The 27786-nt window shown below is 49.4% G+C and overlaps 1 protein-coding gene across 1 annotated transcript in view; it reads right to left on the bottom strand.

Moving 5' to 3' along the window:
• NCOA1 (nuclear receptor coactivator 1) overlaps positions 1 to 27786 on the bottom strand; it is a gene marked incomplete at its 3' end in the record, with an annotated part of 63183 nt that overhangs the window by 13293 nt on the left and 22104 nt on the right. Inside the window, exons 3-11 of the mRNA XM_010021278.1 lie at positions 21558 to 21652; positions 18866 to 19043; positions 16924 to 17103; positions 15872 to 15967; positions 14945 to 15085; positions 14294 to 14441; positions 12248 to 13592; positions 6488 to 6671; positions 2670 to 2853 (exon numbers count right to left, since the gene is read on the bottom strand). Coding sequence (XP_010019580.1) covers positions 2670 to 2853; positions 6488 to 6671; positions 12248 to 13592; positions 14294 to 14441; positions 14945 to 15085; positions 15872 to 15967; positions 16924 to 17103; positions 18866 to 19043; positions 21558 to 21652 — 2551 coding nt within the window. The remainder of the gene's footprint in view (positions 1 to 2669; positions 2854 to 6487; positions 6672 to 12247; positions 13593 to 14293; positions 14442 to 14944; positions 15086 to 15871; positions 15968 to 16923; positions 17104 to 18865; positions 19044 to 21557; positions 21653 to 27786) is intronic.

Here is a 27786-nt window from a genome sequence, read left to right on the forward strand (position 1 = left end):
AAATAAGGATGCAGGGAGGAAAGGTTAGCACGTGGTCAGGACTTGGGTGCTATCATGGGGACCTGGCAAGCTCAGAATGCCAACGGTGTCTTAAAACATCCCTAAAAGGGGTGCCAAGATTCACCAGTTATGGCTCTTTTCAACCCCAAATTACAGATATCAGGTGTGGTTTCCTAACCATTAATTATAAGCATGAAATTCTGGGTGAAAATCTAGGCCAATACTGCACACACAGCAGACACACATGACCCTGCGTACTCCATATGTACAATGATATTAAAAACTTTCCCTTTTCAGCACATTTCTAGTGAGAGTTTAAAAATTCAGTCAAGTTAGAGGGTTTCTTATTGAAGGCAAATTGTTACTACCAGAGATTTTAGCTTAAGAAATAGCCCACACCCATAAGCATCTTCTGCCTCTTGGAGAAAGTTAATTTGCACAGGGAAAGCAGCCAATGCAATTAAGTTAAGTTGCAGCAGAAATTGGAGCCCAAGCCCAGGACAGAGAGATTTATAAGGCTGGAGACTTTACGTCAAACCATTTGAAATAGGAACTGGGAATGAAGATCAAACAGCATCTCAGCTGGACCAGCCCATGGAGGTCCAGAGAGATGGAAGCCACAGGGGTAAGCATGTTTCTGGCCAGGATGGCATATCCGTCACATTGAGATGTGCTATCAGTGGCCACCCCTATGCCCAAATCCCTGAGTTTCTAAGAGAAATGCTGATGAAGGTGGTTGCTAAAGATGAAAATCTCTTTTCTTTTAACCAAGTTCAGGTGTGCTGATTCTTTTCCCAATAAAACACGTTATTTGCTTGAGAACGTCTGTGGATACCCAGTACCTGATGTCTTCACTGTTGTCACAAGGAGCCACCAGTTTTACGAGCCACACAGGATGTGGAGGTTGTTTCAAGAAAGTGAAAATAAGAGCCCTAAGGGGATGAAGGTTGGTCCAGCTCAGGGATGCTCAGATCCCAGCGCAGGCACTGGCAGAGCAGTTCCTGTCAAGCACTTCTCTATTTCCTGAAATTTCTTTAAAAAAGCCTTAAGGTTGCTTGGCAACAGGCAGTGTCAGTGGCAGCCAGGCCCAGGGGGCTCATGGCACAGGTGTGGTGCAGCCTGTCCCCAGTCCTGCCTCAGCTCGCCCAGAGATGGTCCTCAGGCTCATTGATTTCTGGCTTATTGATTTCATGCACAAATCTATGGGAACAGATCAGACGCATCTGTGGGTCCTGAGGGAAGTGCCGGATGAAATGGACAAGCCACTCTCCATCCTCTTTGAGAAGTCATGGCAGTCTGGTGAAGTTCCCACTGCTTGGAAAAGGGAAATACAACACCAATTTTTAAAAAGAAAAAAAAAGAAGACCTGGAGAACTACAGGCTGATCAGTCTCACCATGGTGCCCAGCATGATCATGGAGCAGATCCTCCTGGAAACTATGCTAAGGCACATGAACAGTAAGGAGGTGAGTGGTGACAGCCAACAATGGCTTCACTAAGGGCAAATCATCTCCTATGGAGACAGGCTGAGAGAGCTGGGCTTGTTCAGCCTGGAGAAGAGAAGGCTCCGAGAAGACCTTAGAGCAGCTTCCAGTGCCTAAAGGGGCTGAAAAGAAACGTGGAGAGGGGCTTTTGACAAGGGCCTGTAGGGACAGAACAAGGGGGAATGGCTTTAAACTGACAGAGGGGAGGTTTAGTTTAGACATTAGGAAGAAATTATTCCCTCTGAGGGTGCTGAGACACTGGCACGGGTTGCCCAGAGAAGCTGTGGCTGCCCCATCCCTGGCAGTGTTCAAGGCCAGGTTGGACACAGGGGCTTGGAGCAACCTGGTCTAGTGGAAGGTGTCCCTGCCCATGGCAAGGAGTTGGAACTGGATGATCTTGAAGGTCCCTTCCAACGCAAACCATTCTGTGATGATGATGTAAAATAGTGAGTGGGGCTAGAGCTGTAGTCCAAGGCAAATGATGTGTGACATGCCCAGCCACCATCAGAGACGGTAGAGCAGATGAATCCAGCAGCTCTTCTAGTCCCACAGTACCATCATGAGAAGACGAGATCTGGGTTATTTGCTTTCTGCATGTGCAGTCAAGCTGTTGTACAGACAATAGTGACAAGGAAGGTCTCTCTTCCAGATCATGTTCAGCATTGCTTGATGCATCAAGGGAAGCATCAAGGGAAGCAGAGGAGGGCAAAGAAGCAGCATCCACAACCCTCTGGGGCCAAGGCTGCCAAAATGGCTCACAGCAAGGTCTGTGGTGTTTCCCCGCTGCCAATTTCAGCAGGGTGAGATGAGACTGTGCTACTGCAGCTCTTCTCCCAGTGCATCAGCCACGCACTGAGTCTCATGGAAATTAAACCTCCGCCAGAGCCTGGGGAACCTGAGCTACCACCACCCCATATACAGGCAAGGGGATGCAGCTTCCTCCTCCTGCCTTCCCAGGAACAGAGATGGTCAGAAAGGTCTTTCCTTTGTCTGAAACTCTATTGACATGAACAGAGAGAAAAGAATAAGCACAGTTTGGAAGCTCGCTGCTTGGAAAAAGCTGCTGATGAACAGTGATGCTTGAGCTCCAACCTACAATGCCTTTTCTCCCATGGGACTCCCTGGTAAACCTTAGTGTGACCTGGAGAAAGCAGAGAGGAGTGCGTGCCTGTGGCTGTTCGTACCTGTGTCGGGTGGGAAGGGGTTTGGTGCAGTCACTGTGCCCCTGCCCTGCTGGGCTGGCCCACGGGCATGCGGGCTGCTGCCATTGCTCGCAGGACAAGGAACCGGCCTCATCTGCGCTGGCTCCATGGGGTCGCAGAACTCAAATGGGGTCCGACCAGGCTGCATGCTCTGCCCACTGTTCATTGCTGGAGAGTCATTACACCATGAAAACAAAGAAAAAACAGCACAAGTCACATCTCTTCCCAAGGCTCACTGCAGTATCACAGGTGCTCGGCAAAGTCATAGAATCAATAGTTTGGGTTGGAAGGTTGGAAGGGACCTTCAAAGCTCATCTAGTCCAACACCCCTGCAATGACAGTGACATCTTCAATTAGATCAGGTTGCCCAGAACCACATCCAGCCTGGCCTTGAATGTCTCCAGGGACAGTGCATCCACCACCTCTGTGGGCAACCTGCGCCAGTTATTTTATCACCTTCATTATATAGAATTTTTTTCTCCCATCCAGCCTGAATCTCCCCTCATTTAGTTTAAAACCACCACCCCTCATCCTGTTAGAAAGTCTCTCCCCATTTTTCTTATAGGTCTCTTTTAATAACTGAAAGACTGCAACAAGGTCTCTCCAGAGTCTTCCCTTCTCCAGCCTTTTGGCTCTTTTTCAGCCTTTTGGGCTGAAAAACCCCAACTCTCTCAGCCTTTCCTCATAGGAGAGGTGCTCCATTCCTCTGATCAATCCTAGCCCCATCAGGGAGGGACATTGTTAAGTTTGGAGGGCAAGAAGGATGTCATGGTGGGATGACACCTCACCTAAAGCTGAAGGCTCAGTCCCACGTGTGGCTTGGTCAGCAGCAGCCACCCTGAGGGAACCACCCCAGGTGACAACAGCACCCAGGCAGCACCGCATTCCCTGCAGCCTGTGCCACGCTGTGTATAGGTAAGGGGCTGGCACCCAAAAGAGTAATAGAGCTTGAAATAATCAGCTGGGCACAAAATTAACAATAATCAACTGGATATAAGAAGGGCAGGAGGTTGGGGGTTATATATGTCTAATATATATTGACAGGGTTTGAAAACTGCTGAACGGAGGGTATCAGGACCACAGTGAATTAGAGAGGCTGAAGCACAGCTCTCTCACTTGATGTAGCCACACCAACCAGGCTCTGCTCCCGCCAGGGATGACCCCAGCATAGGAACCATGCCCCCCCTTACGCCAGGCAGCTGGAGGGGAGCCCCAGCAGTGCTGCTCTCCATGCTGGCTTCCTGCCCATGCAGCTCTCATCTATCACCTGCTGGCTTTAAATCAACTAAAATGATGTTGTTAGACCTTGCATTATTCTAATCTTTATTTAGATAATTTTTTGCAAGTTCAGCTGCAGTTTGCCATCAGGGGGCACATCTCAAATGCTCACATTGAACTGAAAAATGAATGCAAGAGGCAGCCTTGTAAGAGGGTGGCCACCAGCGATGGCTGTTGGCAACCCCTCTCCCCGTAAGTAGCACCTCTAAATCCTTGGGGATCCGCTTAGGGGTGCCCCATGGCTTTCCCACACAAGTTAAACTCAATGGCAGAGGCTCGTGGCGGGTCTCCTAGGTGGTAACTGCTATTTTGGACACTGTAACCCAGGAGGGCAGCAGTTGGCATTTCAAGAACTCACAACTGCAGCCCCTGCCACAAACATGCTCACCCTCCTCCCTACTCTAACTTGGATGCAGGATTCCCTTCCCTCTGAAGGCAATAAGCGCCACTCTTATTTATGTCAGAGCATTATGAGTGTCCCTGCTGCTGAAGCTATCAACCATCTCAGCCCTGGGACAAGAGGGTCCTTGGCAAAGAACAATTAGGCTTGAGCAATAAGCTTAATGGTGAATTCAGCTCAGAGGTGAATCAGTCCACGGCTACAGCTACAGGGCTGACAGCTCTTTTTCCCTTCCCAGACATTTCCCTGATGGAGGGGAGGCACAGCATGGCTCCCTGATGCCTCTGGGCTCAACACAGCTGTCACTCATCACCCTTTCAGCATCCATCTCTCACGCCCTACCCTGTACATCTTCTGGTAGCTGATACTCCAATTAAAAACCCTATGACATATGACAGGCAGGGTGACATTTCAGCCCATAGCACTTTGCTCCAGAGCCCGCCTGTTGCTCACAGAGTGGTTTTTCTTGGGGTTAGAGACCTGCAAGCCAATGCTTGCTGGTGCGATGCTGCGCTGCCCTTGGACAGTCCCCCTGATAGCCCGCTGCCAACTCAGCCTCCTGGGGCAGCTTCACCCAACTTCGCAGCAGTATTTGGGCCATGCTCACACCACCACATTGCTTCTCCTTCTGCTGTGATGCTCCTACCCTTTTAAAGGCTCTGCTTCTGCAACCTGAGTCCTCCGAAAATATCCCAGCCCTGCCTGCCAGAGCTGCCTTGCGGGCTTTGTGCTGGGCTGGAACCCAAAACCTCCTCATCTCCGTTTGCTGAATAAGTAACAGGACAATCATCCCGCCCTGCGTAGGATGTGGACCAGCAGCTAACTGGTTTATACTGGGCCCTGCTGCTCACTCCTCCTTCCCTCTGCTCTAGATGCTGCACTTCAGCATTCAAGACTCAGTGCGATTTGTAGCAGCAGTGATATCTCAGAATCATAGAATCATCTAGGTTGGAAAAGACCTTTAAGATCATCAAGTCCAACCTTTATCCCAGCACTGCCAGGTACTGAGGGCCTCATCTACATGGTTTTTGAACACTTCCAGGGACGGTGATTCCACCACTTCCCTGAGAAGGCTGCTCCAATACCCTCTCGATGAAGAAAATTTTCCTCATATCCAATCTAAACCTCCCCTGGTGCAGCTTGAGGCCATTTCCTCTTGTATCACTTGTTACTTGGGAAAAGATACCAACTCCCACCTCACTACAACCTCCTGTCAAGTAGCTGTAGAGAGCTATGTGGGGGATGTGACAGATAATTATATCCATGAAAAATCAAGTACAGGATGGGAAAAGCCCTAGAGGGCCAGGACTGGCTCCGACATGCTGCCCTGGGGATGCTGCAGTACCAAAGGGGATAGGGAAGCATCCCTTGCACTGCTGGGCTTAGGGCTGGCATGGGGATGTCCATCACAGCAAGCGGGTGGTGTGGAAGGTATCTCTGGCTATCATCTAGTCCAACCCCCCTGCCAAGGCAGGGCCACCTACAGCAGGTTACACAGGAATGCATCCAGGTGGGTTTTGAATGTCTTCAGAGAGGGAGACTCCATGACCCCCTTGGGTAGCCTGTTCCAGTGCTCTGCCACCCTCAATGTAAAGAAGTTCTTCCTCATGTTGAGGTGAAACTTCTTGTGTTCTGGTTTATGGCCACTGCTCCTCGTTCTGTCGCTGGGTACCACTGAAAAGAATCTGGCACCATCCTCTGGGCACCCACTTTTGGGATATTTATACACATTAATGAGATCCCCTCTCAGTCTTCTCTTCTCTAGGCTAACCAGGCCCAGCTCCCGCAATCCCTCCTCATAAGAGATGCTCCAGACCCCTGATCATCCTTGTGGCCTCTGCTGGACACTCTCCAGTAGTTCCTGACACCTCCACCTGAGCCTGCCTGCTCCCTTGTGACCAAGGAAGTGTCTTGGATGTTCCGTGTCCCTCTCCTCTTACATCATGGCTATTTGCAGGTGTACCATGGGACTCACCATCACTGGACTTGCACCAGGTCCCCCAGAGCATCCCCATGGCGGGATCCAGGATGGTGGTACCCTACCCACCTGCAGCTGAGCTGGTGATGGGAAAGACCTGACCCTCCCAGCCCCTGGAAGGGACACAGTTTTGGGTGGACACATACTGTTGAGTCCCGCAGGGGCTCTGGCAGCAGTGCTGGGCTGCAGGGGCGCTGCCAGCATCTCAGGTTTGACAGCGACACCGGCCACACTGCTCTCATTCCTCTCTGGTCCGCACAAGCCGGGCAGCTGAGCTGCCTTCTCCAGCGAGGGCAGGAGCTGGTCCAGCTGCTCCAACTCGGCAGCGAACTGAGGAAGGAAAGAAAACAATCAGAGGTGGGCGATTCAGCCCAAATACAGCATCAGTGAGACCAAGCACTGCTTTCACATGCACGTAGCTCCTCAGTGCTGCTCCCCCATCCCTTTGCTTGCCTAAATTCCAAGCATCTTGCCTGGATACAGAACCAGCCCCACATCCTTCTGCCTGGGAGAGCCTGGGGGAACATGGACTGTTCCCAACACACACACAGGTCCTCACCCTGAAGCCTGGTCCTCAGCAGCAGCTTTGAGATGCTCGCACACTGCAATTAGCATAATTATTAACGGTATATTTAACCTCCAGCTATTTAAAACGGGAGATAATTTGCTTTGTTAATATACATATGCTTAAGCTGCAATTATAATAATTAAAAAATGGTCTTTTCTAAGAAACAGAAGTGACTTTTTGGAACAAGTGTCCAAAACTGGCACCAGCCTTGGGCATGTAATTACCCTCAATGGGTTAGTAAAATATCATTCAGCTTTTCCAGCCTTCATCATGGCTAAGAGTGAAAAAGTTTAGCCCAGGGACTCAAATAAATGGGAAAGATACTGGGCAAGGAATTTGCACCGGTGGCTTTAACAGCAGTGCTGTAAAGCAGCAGGCTGGGATTAAAGGGGTTGAGATAAATGAGCTTTGGCTAAAAAGAAAAATATCTCAAGGGAAGCTAAATGCTTTAAAATCTAAGGAGCCATATTGCTTTCAGAAGAGCCACCCTCTGGCACTAGGGAAAGCCTGGCCATTAGCACAGGGTAATTAACATAAAATTTGATAGCACTAGGGAAGAACTTTGCATTTGATAGAATCACAGAATGGTTTGGGTTGGAAGGGAACTTAAAGATCATCCAGTTCCAACCCCCTGCCACAGGCAGGGACACCTTCCACTAGACCAGGTTGCTCCAAGCCCCTGTGTCCAACCTGGCCTTGAACCCTGCCAGGGATGGGGCAGCCACAGCTTCTCTGGGCAACCTGTGCCAGGGCCTCCACACCCTCCCAGGGAAGAACTTCCTCCTAATGTCTAACCTAAATCTCCCCTCTGTCAGTTTAAAGCCATTCCCCCTTGTCCTATCCCTACAGACCCTTGTCAAAAGCCCCTCTCCAGATTTCTTGTCAGCCCCTTTAAGCACTGGAAGCTGCTCTAAGGTCTCCCTGGAGCCTTCTCTTCTTCAGGCTGAGCAAGCCCAGCTCTCTCAGCCTGTCTCCATAGCAGAGGTGCTCCAGCCCTCAGAGCACCTTTGTGGCCTCCTCTGGACTCTCTCCAACAGCTCCACATCCTTCTATGTTGAGGCCCCAGAGCTGCAGGGAAGGTTCTCATGAGAGCAGAGTAGAAGGGGACAATCCCCTCCCTCGATCATTGATGATGTTCTGGTCTGGAGAGGATGGAGAAATCTGTCAGGACTTGGGATGCTGGCTTCAACAAGTGGCTCTGACATCAGCCAAGACACAAGGCTGCAGGTAACAGCCTCTGCCTGTGATAAACAGCTGGGAGGCCACTGGCTTTGAGCATCCTGGGTATGCACACTTCCCTGGCTGATGGAGTGACATAAAAGATCTCTCACCAAGGTGACAGCTTTGCCCCTTGCCAGAAGAAATCAGGGGAAGTTTCTCCCTAAATCCTAGCTGGAAATAATTTATATCTCAGATATGTTGTCTACGGGAAGCTCCACTTTGGGATGGACCCTCCAATAACAGTGGCTCCATTGAAACCACAAGCCCAGTCCAGCATTCAAGACCTAAGAGACCCTGCTCACACTCCCCACCATGGCAGATTTCCTTCTTGAGCTTCACTGCTATTTTTTCCCCTTTCCTACAGTCTCATGGTAGCACCTGGGTAGTTGAATTGGTATTTTTAATAAACATGACAGGGCATGTGCTTGTTTTCATTTTACAGTAGCATTTTGTGAATTAAATGATGTTTAGATGACGCTGATGATGAAAAGGGCTCTGCGAGCAGCAAGCATCAATGTTACAATTTGTAATGGACTAACCAGTTTTTTTCTTTCCCCCCATATCCTTTCTATCATATCCTATCCTCAGAGCCCTGAGAAGCAGAATATCCTCCTAAACCCAGGCTGACAGAGAGACTTAAATGCAGCACATTCAAGCCCTGCAGTGGAAGTTTGCATGTCTCAGTTCTTCCAAGTAATGTAATTTCTCGACCAAGCAAAATTTCCTTAAAGCTCAAGTTTGCAAAACAAAGAGAACTGAAACAAGTCGGAGACATCCACAGAAATACATCTCCTCAACTCCACCTCCTCCTGAGCAGTGAGGTTATTTTGTAAGCAAAGGGAGAAGAAAGGCACAGAGGCAGCTGTAGGCATCCAGAACAGACATTAGGCAGAGATAAAACAGAAGCAGTGACGTTCTTGTGTTGTTCACTGGGTATGTGAAGAGGTTGGAGGATGAAGAGGTGGTTATGAAGGACATGGGAGCAGGGTGCTTATTAGTTGTTTTCTGAAGCACCTGAACTTACACCTGGAATCTGTGCCCATTTCAATGGATACTCTATTTTTCCTCCACATCTAGAAAACACACAGTGCTGGGGCTGCTCAGGCCACCCAGCCTTGCTCAAAGAAGACTCAGATCTCCATGACCTGTTTCTGCCCCCACACGGGTGAGAAAAGCCATGGTGCGAGGGATGGAGGCTCAGAGTGGCTGAATATTTCTGAACAGCTTCTTCTTCCCCAAAACTCCATCTCCCAGCAGAAACAAGGTTCCAAAACCAGAGCCAACCAAAAGTTAAACTGAGGGAGAGCATCTCACTTCTGCCCTTCATCCCTCACCCAGCTGGCTCCTAGGATACCCCACACGGGAAATCAGTTTGGCGAGGATAGAGATTCTTCCAGGTGGTACCCACCCAGCAAACCTGGGACACTTTCCACTAGAGCAGGTTGCTCCAAGCCCCATCCAACCTGGCCTTGAACACTGCCGGGGATGGGGCAGCCACAGCTTCTCTCTGGACTCCACTGTCCATGCGTGGTGGAGCACCCCAGGCCCAGGCAGCCCTCCTTGCTCCCCAGCATCGTGCTCAAGGGCAGATATAAGACAGTCTGACCCGAGGAAAAGTTTCCTTTTCACCAAGCTGAAGCTCATGTTTTGAAGCAGAAGGATGAGAAGCGCTCCCAAAACCTTCCTTATTCTTTTCCTTTCTTTCTGTTTTTTTTTTGTTTTTTTTTTTTTTAACCACTTGTAATTCCTATTAGCTCTTTCCCCAGCCCTACCTCAGTACCCTTTTTTCTCACCCCACAATCAGGGGCTCTGAGCAAACCCAAAGGTATCTCCATAGGATAAATCTGGAAAGGAAGTAATTCCTCCAAAGCTGAAGGCAAGCTGCAGAGCCTGCCCTGCAATTAATGTTGCTCCTAATTGACATTTTGATTCTTAAAATAATCACACATGAAAACAAAAATCTAGCAAGTGCTAGATTTTATTTAGAATGGCAGCTCCTCCTCCCCACACTGCACCAAAGCAGCCTGTAACAGAAAGCACGTGGAAATGGAAGTCTGTCCTTAGCTGCTGAGCAGTGAAGGGTTGTTCACTCCTCAGAAAATGCATTTTAAGACTCCTCTCCAGCCTCTTTTATTAACTCTTTGGAAGCATTCGGTATGGTCCAACATATAATCCTGACGCTCTCCAGCTGCCTGGGGAGGGAAACTTGGAACTGAAAAGCCACAAAGGAGCCTAAAAATGTTTGGCTGCTTCTAACAGTGCAGGAGAGGGGCTTATAAACACATCCAGGCTCGAGTCAGCCAAGCTGTGTGTGCTTGTTCAAGAGCTGAGCACAATTAGCTAGCACAGCCTCGTTTAATTAATAGGGCTTTCTGCCCTCTCCAAGGGATGGACTACCTGGAACCAACTCTGGTGGTCAGCAAAGAGCCTGCCTGTGAGTGAATCCTGCATGGAATCACTGTGACTGAATCCCAGACACGGACGTCTGGGAGACCAGGCAAGCATGGGCTCTTCCCATGCCCCAGCATTTTGCCTGATTTCGGCTATAACCATGTTCCCTGACAGTGAATGCAGGTTGGGGTGGCTCTGTCCAAGAGCCCCATGCATCTCCCAGGAGGATGCTGTGCCTTCTGCAGGAAGGTACCACTGTACCACTGCAGTAGGTACCTGGCTCACTGGTAGGTACCTTTGGGTACTTGCTTCACTGCCCACCTGCAAGCTCCCAAAACAAGCACATCATGCTTTTTGTGCCTTTGTCTTCCTCATCTAACAGCACATTAATCTACATGATGGATCTCAAATGGGAGATGACAGAATCACAGAATGGTTTGGGTAGGAAAGGATCTCAAAGCTCATCCAGTTCCAACCGCCTGCCATGGGCAGGGACACCTTCCACTAGACCAGGTTGCTCCAAGCCCCGTCCAACCTGGCCTTGAACACTGCCAGGGAGGGGGCAGCCAAAGATTCTCTGGGCACCCTGTGCCAGCGCCTAAGCATCCTCACAGGGAAGAACTTCTTCCTAAAATCTCATCTCAGTCTCCCCTCTGTCAGGTTAAAGCCATTCCCCCTTGTCCTGTCCCTACAGACCCTTGTCAAAAGCCCCTCTCCAGCTTTCTTGTGGGCCCCTTTAGGCACTGGGAGCTGCTCTAAGGTCTCCCCAGATCTGGCCTTCTCTTCTCCTGGCTAAACAAGCTGCCTGAATGATGGGGCAGGACCTACCATCCAGCAAGCAGATCACATCAGGAAAGTATATTACAGACAGAGATGAGGAGTGTAATTCCCACTCGCCTGTAGGATAACTGATCGTGACTCCCAAGCCAGCCCAAGCCCTTAACCTTGTTAAGAAACTTATTGTGCCTTTGTTGTTCGAGGCTCTCCGAGCGCTCTGTTCCTCACCCTCGGTCTCCAAAAGCTGGCAGCCTCATTTGCTGCAGTCAGTAAGCAGGTGATCAGCCCCGCTCTTCATGTCAGCCACTCTCTTCTCTTTGCTTAAAAAGGATTAAGCAGCTTTATCCATGTTACCATCTCCCCTGGCTTTCAAAAATAAGAAATCTCTTCTATTCATAGCTGCGGGTAATGAATATTTATACACCCAAATCTCTATTGCAGAGATATGTCACTGGATTATTCAATTTAATAATACTTTTAGGATAACTAAAAGGCCCGTATAATTGCTAATCTCAGCCAACAAGAAGGCAATGGTTTGAAAATTCCCTGGGACACGAGGCCTGAATGTGCCCAAAGGTGGAGAATTAAGAACCTTTTCGCATGGCAATATGCACGTGGTCTTCTCCTCACTAAAGCTCACCACCTGCAGAAAGAAATGTGCTGCATTTCTTTCTCATTTTATACACCTTAGTGAAGTTTATTCCTTCCCTTCCCACCACTGCATTGAAGAACTGTGCTGCCAAAACATGAAACATCTGTACAAAAGGGGACAGCACTGGCGCTGGAGAAGGTGACACCAGTGCAGAAGGTTGCAGGACATCTCCCCACACTTCTCCCAGTCCCACCACCTTGCTGTGGAGGGAGTACGCTAGCAGGTTTGGGGGAAACTGCCTGCAAAACAACTTTTCAAGAGCACCCCACCAGCACAGATGCAGATGGGTCAACTCACCTGGCCCTGCGTCTCCAGCTTGACCTCCTCTGCGGCAGGAGGTTTGGCAAGCGGCACCGGGGCCGTGTTACAGGGCTCCATCTGCTCCGTCTTCTCCACCTTCACCTTCACATCATCCAGGCTCAGTGCCGGAGCTGCAGCAAGCTCCTTCTCATCCTTGTCCAGCAGATAGCGCAGGAGCTGGTGATCCTTGACATCTTTTTTCTTCAGAGTGTCCGGCTCCAGTTTGATGTCCGGGTTGCCCGGCAGCTGGCTCTGAGCCGTGGGGGTGGTGGTGGGGTTCGAGGCAGTCTCCTTCTTCTCATGCTCCATGGCCAGGCTGGTAAGATCAGAAGGGCTGCCCTCCTGAAGGAGTCTATGCAAAATCTTGTGCCGCTCGGTCAGTGAGCTGTGGGATGAAGGGCACGTGCTGCTGGGAGGGTTGCTGGAGGCCAAGGTGGCCCCGGTGCCTGCGCACACTAACGAATCTTTGCAGCTCGTGTCCGCGTCGGCATGTCGAAGCTGCTGCTCCGCTGTGGTGGCCAGAAGCTGGACCAGCTTATGGCTAGTGGCTTGGGAGCACTTGCTGTCCCCCTCCGAAAGCCTGTCGCCTGTGTGCAGCATGCCTGAGTCCAGCGGTTTGCCATCCCCTGAACCACCATCAGACTGGATCATCTCGCTCAGGATGGAGGCAATCTCTTTGCTGTCCTTTGACTCTGATTTCATGGGTTGCATGGCAAGGCGGCTGGGTGAGCTCTGGGAGCTGAGCTGTCTTAGCACAGGGGGTGGTGTGGAGTAGCCCACTGGTGTGCTGGGACCTTCGGTCAGGCCCTGCATAGAGTTTATGGGGGTACTGGGAAAGGGTCTGTTGCCACTGTTCCCACAGCTGCCCCCAGTGCCACTGTTGGCCATGCCCACGGGAGAGTGCATGGTGGGCATGGTGGGTGAGAAGGGATTGCTGGGCACTCTGGGCCTGGGCACCAGCCCTGGGCTGACCCGATGCCTCGGAGACATGAACTGTGGTGGGGTAATCCCTGGACTATTCATGGGGGAGCTATTGAGGTTCAGTGTGTGGTTACTGTTCTGGGGACCGGCTTGTCCCTGGCTTAAGGCAACATTGGCTCCTATCTGGTTCCCAGGTGAACATCCAAAGCTGGTTTGGCTGGTGTTGGAGTTGCTGTTGTGGAGGCTGGCGCCTGGCTGCTGGTTCACATTGGTGCCCAACAGGCTGCCGTTGGAGGGAGGGATGGAAGGCGGCAGGGCCATACCTTGCCCCGGGGAGATGCTGGGGTTCAGCGAGGGGCTGACCCGGGGAAGGGACATTGCCGAGTTAGTGTTCTCCTGAGGTGAGAGCATGCCATGATCCCTGCAGGAGACAAAAAGGAGAGGAAAAGTCACAAGAGGCTTTGCCCAAGCCTTTAGTGTCACTCAGGCAGCTCCTGTCCCCCATCCATGCTGCAGAGCTCTGTAGCCTGGAGAACAGGAGCTCTGGTGGTCTCAGCCTTTCCCGCTCCGCCAGTGCTTCTGGATCTATTTCAGTAGCATGGATGGAGTGCAGCAGCTTTAGCATTTCTCCAGAAATGTGATGACGCTCAGAATTGCAGGCACTCACAGGCTAAACCCCAAAGGCATCACCTTCTCTGGCTCTTATATTCCCACATGGCTGGAGAATAACCATGCTTCAACAGCACTCCCTTCTGCCCCAGCCCCCTCATGTTCCTGCAGCACCACCCAGGTACACAGCCTCACTTCTCCTGTCCTGCCAGTTTGTCAGAGCCTCTCCCTCCCCAGATATTTTAAGTTCTCCAGGGCAAGGCAGAAATGTGAAGTATGTCTACAAACCTCCACCTGAACTCCTGGGGCCACCTCTTTGCAAAACAAGAATAAACAAGAACAACAGAGCTGCCTTTATGCTGGTTTTCAGCCTCAGGTTTCCCATGGGGACCACATCTCCAAACCAGGACCACAGACCACCAATGGATCCTTCTTCCACTGTATGGAATAGGACCTTTGATTCCTATATCGTCCACCCAGGCAGAGCTCAGTAGCGGCATGTTGGGGACGTACCTGTCAATGACGTGGATGCCCATGATGAAGGGCTGCATCTCTGGGCTGGAGGGGTAGCAGAGCTTACACTTGGTGTGCGCACTAAGCACTGTCCCGTCGCTCAGGGTGAATCGGTATGAGGGGCTGAAGGCCGTGCCACGTGTTATCACTGAAGGAGACAACCAGAAACACATCAATACCCTTAGAAACAAAACCACCAGCCTACAACACACAAGCTGATGAAGTCCAGCAGGCTGGGAAGGTTACAGGGGCCGAGCAACCTCCTGCTCCTACATTCCTGCCTTCCCCACATCCCTGTTGTGAGCATCCTCGCTGACACAGCCAAGATGCTCCTGAAAGAGCTTCCACTTCTCCTGCTTAGACACTGAGGGTGGTGCTTGAAGATGGCAAAGGAAAAAGAAATAAAGCATATTTAACTCCTGTTCGTCTTAATTCTGTATTTCCTGAAGGGTGAGAGGGAACCTCCTGGCTGGTGGAGCTCCTCCAGCATTACTCAGCCCTTTCTCCTCTCTCTCTGGCACTTTGTGATTATTATTGCAGCATTAGTTTTTCCAGAAAGCACTTCTCCAGCAAGGAGAATCATGCCTCGGCTTCTCCTTGTGGATCCTGATGCTTGGCAGAACATGCCAGCTGGGAAGAGGAGCTCCTTACCTTCTTGAAAGAGCTGTTTGGCGTAAGATGGCTCCCTGCCCTGCGGCTGGAAGAAAGCGTAGATGCATTTCCGCACCAAATCTTCCCAGCCTGTCCTGCCAGCAGCCCTCAGGGAACTGGTGTCAATGGAGATGATTTTACCTGGGCAGAGAGAGAAGCCACATTACTCAAGGACCACATGAGAAGTCCCTCAGCACAAATAGGTCCGTAAGTGTGGAAAATGAACCCACATCCTATTTGGCATCAGGCAGCAGAGGCAGGAGCACACAAAGATGTCCTCCAAAAGGTTGGAGGTTCAAGAAGTTTGCTCTGGAGCATGCGCTGATCTCTAAGCACACCTTGGTCAGCTGAAGCAGGCATGAAACCCAACAAGAAGCACACTGAGGCTGGAGTCCCCAGACTTGATGTGTCCCCACCTGGCAGGACACCTTGCCAGCTACCCTGTCCACACCCAGGGAGTCACCAAGCAGGACCTACCACCTGCTTTCTCCCTCAACATGAAACACCAAGTAGTTTTCCTGGCTATTTACAGCCATGGGCAGGGAGCGGTGAGCAGAGAAAACATTCATTAAGGGTTTTAAGGCTGCAGGCAAGTCCACAGTGATGATTAACTATCAGAAAGAAGGTCACCAGAATGGTTAGAAACGTCCAAAAGGTGATGACTGTTTCATTCTCATCAATCAGCAACTTTAACAGCTACCAATATTCAAGGGAGCAGAGAGGGGCTGCATATCAGTTGAGGTGTAAACTCGATTGAGGTGCCTCCAGTTGACGTGTCACCCATATTGGTCCTAGCAGGCAGCACTGCTGTTTGGAAAGGACAGGACCGTGCTCATGCTATGGGGTCCTGCACTGCACCCTTGGCCTCTTCCCCCCAGCGAACAACTCCTCCAGAGCTAGGATTCCCCGGCACCACCAGGATGTTACCTGTGGTGTCCTGCTTGGTCACGAAGGATTCGGAAGGGGCAACAGCTGCCGGTCGAGGTAATCGTCTCGCGATGCATATCAGACACGACTGGAAATCTGCCAAAGTAGGAGAAGGGACCAACAACATGAACATCAGATGTTACAACTACCGCCTGCAATTTAAGATTTTAATTAAATACCGCTGCTGGGCTCGATTGCCATGTGCTGCCCTGGAAGTGTTTACCCTGAGCAATCCGCTGGCCCTTCAAAGCAAATAGGCTCTGTCTAAACTCTATAAAATTTGCTGGAAAAGAGGTTTCCAGTGCTTGGAGAAATTAATTGTAAAGGCTTCTTGGATCTGTCAGTACTGTACAATAGAAGTCAGCACTAAAAGCCAGCAACTGCCGGCTTCAGGCAAAGTATTTGGTCATAAAATACCATAATTTATTCCTTCCAGTCATGATCTCCTGTGTAAACCACAATGGATTAATCCAGCTAATGCACTGGAAAAGAATAGCTGGGACACTGAAAGGAGAGTTAGGGCACTTGCAGGAAGGTAATGTCCCCCACAGTGCTGAGGGAACCCTGACTGTCCCGGGTCCCCAGGAAGATCTGCCTGCAGGCAGCCGACTCAGCCCCAAAACTGTGCAGGCAGCACTGTGGTCCAGTACAAGCTGGGGTGTCAGGCACCCAAGTGCCTTGCTGAGTATGTCCTGCAGCCCACTGGCTTTGTGGGTAATAAAATACTGCTCCTTCCTTAAGGAATACAAACTGCAAGTAGCCACAGAGGTGGCTCTGGAGAGGCAGAGAGGCCAGGATGGCTGAAGGATGTCTGCTTGGAGGCGAAGAGGGAGCGAGAAGCCAATAGTGAACTTCAGGCATCTCCCCCAGGATCACCACCATGCTGGGTGTCATTTGCGCTCAGATAGGAATAACCAGCCCCGCTAGGCAGCCCTGTGTGATGGTGGCTGGTTCTCCTCCTGTCTGCACTACTGTCCCCATCCTGCTCCTCCTCCCACACTGCCATCCCCATCCTGAACACAGGGTCAGAAGCAGAGGATGCTCTCCCCTACCTTCTCCTTCCTCCTTGAAGGACTTGGGCTGGGAGACAGTGAAGCACTGCATCACCTCGTAGCGCTGACGAGCCTCCTGGTTCTCCACGCCCGTGTCATCAGGTGGCCGGACCAGCATCCTGCAGCTGAAGGTATGGCTGCTGCGCCTGGTTGTTTCTTGAGGCCAAGGAACTCCATTTACTGAAGGATGGAAAAACAAGACAGAAAAGGAGTTAGGAGCTGCACCATACACACATCCTTCCTGACTGCCCAAGGACCCCTTGGATAAGGGGACAGAAGGAAAAGTGATGGCCTGGGAAAGAAAGCAGCTCATTGACCAGATCAGGGGTGAGCCAAGAGCAGAGCTGGGGCAGAGCCCTCCTTGCCAGCCCCTGGGGTTCCTTCAGACCTGCAGAAGACCCCATGCCCAGGCCCACACTCACAGATGGGCCCTAAGAGCACCTACAATCCCAAACGAGATCAGCACATTGTTATGAGAGTCATCAAGCTGACATTTATTAATTGCTCCTTACATCACTGGTAAGTGCTACCATCTCCATCTTACTGGCAGGGAAAATGAGGCAGGGGGGCTCTGAGTCACTTCCAGAGCTTGGGAAGACTCCTGCCTCTTGCTGTTCTACTTGAAATCCCTCTGAAGTGATGACTTCTACAGCAAGTCCAGCTGAGCATCTCCATAGAAATTAATTTTTCCTTTGCTTCCTCCTCATTTCTGGGGTGACTTGGCAGCAAATTCTTCTTTGATTTTATTTTTCCTATAACCTGGCTTTTTCCAAAAACATCTGGGCACTAGTTGCCTGATTTTTCTAACCCTCTACAACATCTTCATGGATATCTGTGTGCAACTCAAGGGATTTTGCCAGCAGAAGATTATGAAGCTTTCATGCAACCTTATCTACAAGAAGAGCTGAGGGGCTTGTAACATCCAAGGAAAGACAAAATACCCAGCCTTAAAATGGGTAATCACAGGGAAAGGATGCGTTAACATCTGTAGGCTTGATGTGATGAGTGTCCATAGATTTAGGTGGTTTAAGACATCATTGTATTTATCCAGAAGGAAGACATGTGTGAATTAAAAAAACCCAACCACACTACCCCAAGCCCCAAGCTACTTGGAAAAGGCTCATCTTCCTCTTTTGTCCCTTCAAAGGTGTGAGTGGATGAGGGGTAAGTGATGTCTCACCCATGTCAGCCACCAAGAGAATGCTTGCCTCCAGTCAGGAAATAAAACCTTCTGCTTCGCTTGCTTCCAACACCCCGCCAGTGCCTTCACCACATGAGGCTTCCTTCCACCCTCACAACTGTTCATTTTCCTGGTGCAGGGAACCACTGAGAGCTCAATGCTTGCACTGTGACCTCTTCTCACGTCTCAAAGTGCAGCATATCCCCATGCTATATGCTTGGCAAAATACTGATTGGCTCTGAAACCAGCTGGGAACAACCACCCTCCAGCTAGGAGAACATCCTAAATGAACTGGGATAACCCAACAGGCTCAGTCCCCCCAGATCAACACCTCAAAATCTTCCTCATCATTTCCCTAAAGCTTCTATAATGCTCCTCACTTTTGGTAGATGAGTTGGTTTTTCCCACACACAGGCCAAAGTTGAAGGCAAAAGTTTTTGTAGTAGAGAAAGGCAAAGGGAAGATAACTTGAATATTGTCATCCACCAGTTATTTATAAAAATCTAATATTAATTATTCTAATATTAAAATATCTATAATTACATGGCAAATTCTCACGGGTAGGATGCATTTCACTAGGCAAAGGTTTACAGATTATTACGTGGCTTGAATATATCTCTGAATTTCACAGTAAACAGTATAAAAAATAATAATATATAGAAATACTATATATGAAAGACATTATAAGGCCAGCACAACAGCATTTTTGATAGTGCTCTCCAAGTACCAGCTAATAAAGAACCACCTCAAGGGTTTTCTTACCTAGAGACTTTGGCAACAAGTTCTTGACGAACTCAGCATGATCTCCCACGTGCAGGATGCTGTAGACACTGGTGTTCATAAGCTCCTCCTGGTTATAACCCAGGTAGCTGGTTACGTTCTCAGAGACGAAGACGATTCTCCCTTCACGGTTCACAACAAAGAAGAAGCCATCCAAGGCCTGCAATGGGAGTAAACTCAGTTAGTGTGTGGGCAGCAGGTCCTGGAGCAGGTCAGGATGCTCCTTGACCATGGGCAACATTCCTCTGCCTCTCACACCTTGGCTTCATCCCTGCTCTGTATTACAGCAGTGGTCAAATAACAGTGCATTTGCTTATACACTCAGGTCTGTAAACTCCTCTGGTAAGGACCACTAAGGATGGTGCCAACTGAGGAGAAACAATCCTCTTCCAAGGTTTAGAGCAATCAGAAAGGCTAATTTGGCAAGCTGCTGAAATTAAGCACATGCCTGATTTGCTTAATTGAGAGAGGCTTTGCATTGTGCAGAATAACGATTTTTTTCATGTATTTGGGATGCAAGTGGCAAATTCAGCCCTGCAATTAACTGGAGAAGGACAAGTGTGACCCAGACCAAATCATACAACACGGGGAGATCTTTTGCTTATTTTAATGAGGACACCATCAAGGTTTTTAAATTCATGGCTGTGGGAACAGAGAGGTAATGCCTTCTGGTGCTAAGAAACAAGCTCAGAGCTGCAGAGCCCAGTGCTTGTGTGAGGAGCTCTTGAGAAAGCTGATTGCTGATTTACACTCTTTTAAGCATGTATCACCTAAAGTGTTTCATCCAGGCAGATTGGCTTTCCTGGAGTCTAATTCCTATTTAGCCTGCTCATGAACAGCACGCTCTGATGGACTGTGATACTGCAAGCAGATCTAGCCACATCATAGAATCACAGAACCACAGACTGATAGAATCTCTTCTCCAGGCTGAAGAAACCCAGCTCTCTCAGCCTGTCTCCATAGCAGAGGTGCTCCAGCCCCTGAAGCATCTTCGTAGCCTCCTCTGGACTCAGTCCACAACTCCACATCCTTTTTATACTGGGGGCCCCAGATATACATATCTTAAGTTGCTCCCTTGACCTGCTGGTCATGCTGTTAGAGATGCAGCCCAGGACATGGTTGGCTTTCTGGGCTGTAAGCACACACTGCTGGGTCATGAGTAGCTTATCCTGGAGTGGGAGGTGGTGCAGGGACAGGAGAAACTCATGATACCCAAGAAGTGGCACCTGCAGCATCACCCTCTCCTCCTCCTCATCCTCCAACTTGCCTGTGCCAGACAAGCTTCTCTGATGGAGAGAGCATCCAGGCCTTACTCAATGCAGTTTCTAAAAATCAAGATTTGCTGTAAAGCAACATTAAGTGCAAGAAACAGGAAGCATTTAGAAAAGAAAAGGAAAAAAAAGATAAGATAAGAAAGAAAGAAATCTTTTGTCAAAATGGTTCTGGCAGATTGGCTGCAATTTTCCTTATTCCCAGCTGTTGCCAAGACAACCAGCCTTTGCACTTTGCATTCCCAAAAAGCAGACCCAGGCTAGATAGTAAACCCTACCTGGACCCTTCTCCCCCAGGAATGTTGGTTTCGGGGGGCTGGGGGAGCAGGAAGAGGCAGGGGAGCTCCCAGGCAGCAGTCAGTGGGGAACCAGCTTGCACACCCCCTAGAGGCCCCATTCATCCAGGAGCAACACCAGGCATTTATCCATGGTTTAAATATTAAATCACCTTATCAAATAAGTTTCTTATGGAAGTCAAGCTCAAAACATAGGTCAAGAGGCAGAAAAACTTCCCAAAAATTAATGAGGTGCATTTTAATAGCTCTTCTTATCTTCACCTTTCTGGGTTTGAAAACCCTGCCTGAGCATCCAGAAGAAGCTGGAAGTCATTTGGGGAATGTTTTTAGGCATGGGAGGTTGCAGATTGCTTGGGGACCAGCAAAACCACTAATGGCTTCTTGGGTTCAACCCACATGGAAAATAAACTAAGGGTGGTAGGGGCTTCCACCCAGAATGAGTCCAGAGGAGGCCACAAAGGTGCTCTGAGGGATGGAGCACCTCTGCTGTGGAGACAGGCTGAGAGAGCTCGGCTTGTTCAGCCTGGAGAAGAGAAGACTTCAGGGAGACTTCAGAGCAGTTTCCAGTGCCTAAAGGGGCTGACAAGAAATCTGGAGAAGAACTTTTGAGAAAGGTCTGTAGGGTCAGACAAGGGGGAATGGTTTTAACCTGACAAAAAGGAGACTTAGATGAGATCTGAGGAAGAAGTTTTTCCCTGTGAGGGTGCTGAGGCCCTGGCACAGGGTGCCCAGAGAAGCTGTGGCTGCCCCATCCCTGACAGTGTTCAAGGTCAGGCTGGACTGGGCTTGGAGCAATCTGGTCTAGTGGAAGGTGTCCCTGCCCATGGCAGGGGGGTTTGGAACTGGATGATCCTTAAGGTCCTTTCAAACTCTAACCATTCTGCGATTCTATGATTCCCGCTAAGAATCGCTTTCCAAACCACCTGCTGAAGCGAAGGTCCAACATCAGTTTACCTGCAACTCAGACCAGGGATGCACTTGGGCTTAGAGCATCCCAGCTATGGCCCCATTGCCTTCCTCCTCTGTATTTCACTTTCTTGATGTGCTGCTTTGTTTTGGGCAGTAGAAGGAGCCCAGCAGCATCAGTAACAACATCATAGCACCTACCTCCAGAAGAAGAGGTCCCAGAGATTCCTTCTCAATCACCCCTTGGCTGCTGGACGAGATGTCAGACTTCTGGACTTCATCATCAGCTGCCTTCTCTGTAGCAAAGGAAAAGGGAAGTTTCAGCCTACAGAATTGTCATTGTACTACTGAATTATTACCAATAATAAACAGAATATTGACTACTTGTCATCCAGGCAATGCAGGATGCACACCAAAAGACTCCAGCCTTTTCTTTTCATCACTCAGTCCTGTGTAGGTATAACATAATTTCTAATTATTTATTAATTATTAAAAAATAAAGGCACTTATCGATCACAACCTACTGGTAGCAGGAAAGAAAACCCCATCTTAAGCAGAAGCCTGCAGAAAGAGGCATCCAAAATCAACATTTTGAGAAGGAAATGGTGTATCCAGTTTAGCACGAGCTACACTATTTAATCTGGAACTTTTCAGACAGTGCTTTAAGAAATAACCGCTGGGAGGAATTCACACAGAAAGGGTTGTGCCAAAGGAAACCTGCTGGAGAAAAAAAGCAGCTCCTACCACTGATGCCGGTCAGTTGGGAGCCAGTGGGAATGGGATGGGAGGGGAGCATCTGACATGGAGCGGGTGAGGATGCTGGAGGAGCCCAGCCCAAGCTCTGCCAGAAATATTCATAATGTGTTGCTGAATAATCCGTTTGGGAAAAAAAACCAGCTCAAAAAACACAGAGAAAAGGCCCTGTTATTTACCTCGCACTCCCCCAAAAGGTGCTAGCCATGTCGCGCAGCTGTGCCAAGGAATTCAGGATAAATCCAGTAGCGAAAGGTGGGTGGCAAGTGGGATGTGAGGAAGCCAGAGATCATGGGCAAGTGAGCCATGATGCTGCTGGTGTTTCAGGGCTGTTTCTTTTTTCTCCTCCATATCCATGATCGTTTTTCCCTGTGAAGGCTGGGACAGTCCCTTAGTCTCTTTGGATATGATCTGGGAAGGATGGGGAGAGCAGCATCCCTGTCTCCATAGGACACAGTTGAGAATAAATCCTGATGGCTAGGAATGACTTGGGAGACTGGCAGCACAAGCCCAGACTGGGCACATCTGGGGCTATAGATGTATCTGCAAAAAGGTGTTTAATTACTGTTTAATCACATGGTTTGGGTGAAATAAGTGCAGAAAGAGGCAAGTGGAAGCTAAAACTTGATGGAGTGGACACCTGCTTTGTTGATCAGGCATCACTTAGCAAGAGAAAAGCAGGGATGTCTCAGATTGCAGATGCTTTTTGCCTCAGTGATGTTTTGCTCTGAAACGTGAAAATGCAAGCTCCTGGGGACAGCCAGAGGGACAGGGTATTACCCACTGCATGTCAGTGCCCATTAGCACTAGCAAAGGAAATTAGCAGCTGTGCAGGATGTGAAAGAGCCCAGGAGTCCGGAAATAGCTTTGGTCCAGGCTCACAGGGCGGCTTCGATGCAGGTTTTGATTAAAAATTAAAAAGACTGTCTGTGGCTAGCCAAAAAATGACTTGAAACGTGGTCCTCTGTTGATTTTACACCATTTACAAGATTTTCGCAGGTACCAGAACCACAAATCCAGCCTTATAGCTGAAAATTAAGCAATGTTTTTTCTGTCTAACTGTTTGTTGTTGGTATAAAGATGCTGAGACTGGGATGCAGCGGTGAGTTTTGGACAGTCCAGGGGATGCAGCCGCATCCTTGTCAGCTGCACGTCCCTGCATGGCAGAAGAAACACCCTGGGATTTGCCAGAAAAATCGCAAGGACCAAATACATGTGTGCTGCTGGGAGCTGGAGGCAGAAAATTGCCCAAACTGTTTTTAAGAGGAATGACAGCTGGACAAGGGAAAATGCTCCTCAACCCACAGTGTTTTCTGTTAGGACCTGGAAACCTAGGTGCATCACTAAATACATGTTTATCAAACAACTGTATACACGTATCAACACACTAGGCTTATCAAAGAACTCTGCCCAGTCTATGTCACTCCAGCCCAGAGGGGAAGAGATGTTTCCTTGGGATAAACATCCATTAAGCACAGTGACGTGCATGCTGAAGGTGCAAGACAAGAGGTTTCTAGCACTGCTGAAGGTTTCTAGGACTGCTGAAGGTTTACTACTCATCTCTCTTAATAGTGGTCTTTGTTTCTGACGATCTCAGAGTCAAGGAAGCCAGTCCCCTGACTTGTCTGGAAGTGGAAGCTGAATTGCATTTGGTGTTTGGCAGCACTGAAAAAGCTTGCATCTTCATTTCTGCTAGCACAGCCCTGGAAACAAGAGGCAATATGCACCCTGTTTTGAGCATGCACACACAGGTTTTGGATGCTCAAGCAATGTACAGACTTGAACCCTAAAATGCCTGACCCCTGCATCCTGCTACAGACCCCCCTGGGCAGCTCACCTCATCCCCAAGGACCTCAGTTTCCCCTGTTTCAAGCAGAAACCAAAGTTCATCCCACCCAAACCACCTCTGAGCAGCAATGCCTGCCTCCCATCCAGCACTGCTGCATGGTTAAATCACGAAGGATCAGCACCCTCCCAAGGAAGACACCCAAATCCCTTCCAGGGATGGAAGGGCTTCCCATGAATCCAAACCTGAAGGAGCTGGTGTGTACCACAACATGAGGAATCTCTTTTTTTTTCCCTACTCTTAATAAACTGATGCATTTAGAGGCTTTCAGCTCTAATCCTTTACTTGGGCTGCAGGATTCTCCTCCTGCTTTATTGGAATAGTTTTATCTGCCAGCTCTGAGCCCATCATTCAGGAGGATTAACCAGCAGAACGATGCACCATCATTGTCTTCTTTACGCTTGCGTCCTTCTCTTTCCCACCTTTGCAGTACCGGGATCTGGGAGTAGATAGATCCCTTAAAGCTCCTGCTCACCTTGTCTGGGGTAGCACATCCCAGTGATGCAAAACTCCTTCAAAGTGTCAGTGATTCCGGCTAAGCACTTCAGTTAATGTGCTTAAACACAGCTCTTCAGCTCTTCCATCCTGAGCATGTGAGGAATACATTAACCCGTTCATTTCCATTTCCTTTATTTCCAGCATTAATTGCAGCTGTGACTCTGCTGTGCCAGTGACAGGCTGATGCTCTCAGAGAGCACTGATCATGGGCCAGGCATCCCCTCTGCTCAACACAACCAAGGACAGAGCAAATTCCTGGTTCTCTAAGCTCATAATCTCATTATAAAGCTGGACAGACAGATCTACATGAAAATAAACCATCAGGAGCAACATGAGCCCCAACGCTGCTGCTGTTTGAGGCTGCTGGGATCCAGCTGTGGGGGCTTTGGCAGCCTCGGGCATCATAAATCCCCATCACATAATAAAAGCCCGGCACACCAACGGCCCCAGTTGGAATCTAATTGCTGCAAACATAATTAAAGCAGGTTATTTCTTTTTTTCTTGCAGCAGGGAGAGGAGCTATTTTAAAGGCATTCCTCAAATTATGTCCCGATTTTCTGACATCCAGGGAGATGTTTGGGTGCCTTTGGAGTCTATAGGACCTGCAAGATCCTCAGCACTCCAAAAATATTAGGACAGTGAGCTTGAACCACGAGATAAGTGTGTTACAACCAGGTCACCCAACACCACTGATACTGCAGCGGGCACAGGACCCAATGTCCACTGCGATGCCTGGGAACACCGTGGTCACTTTGAAAACAGTCCTGTCCCATGCCAACCCCATGCAGCCAAGCTTGGCACAGGCAGAGGTGACAGTCTCAGCTCAGCCCCACTATTTCACAGCCACACGAACCTCCTGGCTAGAAGCCACTGATTCTTTGCAGGATTAGAAGGGGTGGGGAAGGCACAAGGCTGGAAAAGGATGGAGGATGCAGCTAAAGCACGCTGGGACTGGAAGATGGATGAAATGCTAGGATGTCCTGATGCAGGACGTGATGGCCAGCAGCACAAGATGATAGGAACAGATTCTGCATCACTGAGAGCTGCTTTCCTGGTCCCTCAGCCTGGTGGTACCCAGCCGTGGATGGGGCTGCTGGCCAGGCTGCTCTCACTGTGCAGCTCCTTCCAGGCTCAGCATGACGGAAGGAAGGCATGGAGCAATACTGGAGGTGAGGGGAGCTGAGCAGAGTAAAAAGTTAACACCCCGGCAAGCTGCTGAAACAGAGGGGATGCCAGCAAGTGAGTGTGCAGATGGGCAGCTGACCCATTCAGAGCATTTTGCCTCCGATTTTTGAAGACATCAACATAGAAAGTCCCAGTCTTTTGTTGATAAAAGCCAAAAGCCAAGAGCACACACAGGAAAGGCAAGTGGCTTATGTGGTATTATTTCTTCTCCCCCAAAAGTGACAGTGCAGTATGTGCAGTATGTAACTCTCCTCTTCAAACTGGCTCAGACCCTCTGCCTCAAAACTGCATTGCATGGAGCAAAGCTGAAGGACATGGCTTCAGCAAGTGGGTACCACCACCCCTCTGCCCACACCAGTGCAGGGTCACTGGTGATTTCCCCTTTCTTTGCCTCTTTTCTCTCTTTGCATTATTATTGTTTAATTTTCCAGCCTCCCTAGTTCACCTTACCTGCCTCCATCCCTTTGGCAGGTCTTCTGCTCTTTCTCTACCACCATTTTTGGTGGCATAGGGCACACCAAAACCATCCCCAGCATCCTGCACTTGCCTCCCTCCGCTTCCAGACCTCTGTGCCTGGAAACCTGTACCCTGAGAAAATCAGACATCCAACGGAAGGAAAAGACAAGTGTTGGAGACGAGCTATGACCTCAGCCACAGCTGAAGACCTTATCTGGAGCAATGCTGAGGCCTTGAGGATGAAAGCCACATCCAAACAATAGGAAAAAGTCCCTAAAAAGGCCTTAACTTATCACTTTTTACCCCAAACACAACAATGTCCCATGTCCAGGAGAGCACCTACCTCCCAAGGGGTCAGAGAAGCAAGGATGTGGCACCAGAGCAATAGCAGGACCACCGGGAAGGGAGTTTAGAGGACACCTCCCAGAGTCACTCCAAATAGGAGTACAGGGGGTGGAGGTGGCCAGATGTCAGCATTGATGTCCATTTGGGAAGTCAGTGTCTTGGGAAGTCAGCACCAGCCCTGCAGGCGTCATCGCACGGAGCTCTATCCATAGCTTCCAGGGCAAGCACTCCTGCCTCTCTATCCCTTAAATCTACACTTTTACATTAAAATAATACAAGCTGATCCTGCTCTTCATTTCAAATTTTGCAGCTGAAACGCCTTTCCCCCCCGCCCCCGAGAAAGGAGAAAGGAATATCTGAAAAATAACATGTTGCACGTGGGTCTCTTGAAACCAGGACATACAAAATTCAAAACAGGATTTTGTTGAGAAACGTCATGAACAGAGAAGACCAGAACAATTGTTTCCATTTGCCCAGCACAAAACTTTGTAATATATTGCATTTTGAGTTGTGAGAAGCTCACTGCTGCTCCCTAAGGAAGCCCTCATAGAGAGGCCCCCATGGTTGCAGGCATGATGGCCAGGACCCAAATACTGCTCCATGCTCGCCAAGGGCTCCTTTTCAACCCAAGATTTCTATGGGCAACATTCATTTTTCATTTCTTACGATAGAAACATGAAAAGTCTTTAGGTTTTGATTTTTATATTAAAAATTCAACAGCTTAAAGGCAAAAAGTCCAATCGAGGAGGACTTGCAGCCTTTCCCAGAGCGTGTTGGGTACCCCTGTTGGTACCAAAGATGACAGAGCAGGACAAGGTCTTGCATCTGGGTTGGGGCAATCCCAAGCACAAATCAGGCTGGGCAGAGACTGGATTGAGAGCAGCACTGAGGAGGACTTGGGGATGTTGGTTGACAAGAAGCTCAACATGACCCAGCAGTGTGTGCTTGAGCCCAGAAACCAACCGTGTTCTGGGCTGCATCAGCAGCAGCGTGACCAGCAAGTTGACAGAAAGGATTCTCCCCCTCTGCTCTGCTCTGGTGAGACCTCCCTGCAGTCCTGTGTCCAGCTCTGGGGCCCCAGCATAAGAACACGGAGCTGTTGGAGTGAGTCCAGAGGAGGCCATGAAGATGCTCCAAAGGCCGGAGCATCTCTGCTATGGAGACAGGCTGAGAGTTGAGATTTAGAATCCTAGAATCATAGAATCAACTAGATTGGAAAAGACCTTTAAGATCATCAAGTCCAACCATTACCCCAGGACTGCCAAGGCCACCGCTAAACCATATCACCGACGGCCTCACCTACACAGTTTTTGGATACTTCCAGGGATGGTAACTCCACCACTTCCC

The sequence above is a fragment of the Nestor notabilis genome, unplaced genomic scaffold (assembly GCF_000696875.1).
Source record: "Nestor notabilis isolate BGI_N333 unplaced genomic scaffold, ASM69687v1 scaffold339, whole genome shotgun sequence".
Lineage (NCBI taxonomy): Eukaryota > Metazoa > Chordata > Aves > Psittaciformes > Psittacidae > Nestor > Nestor notabilis.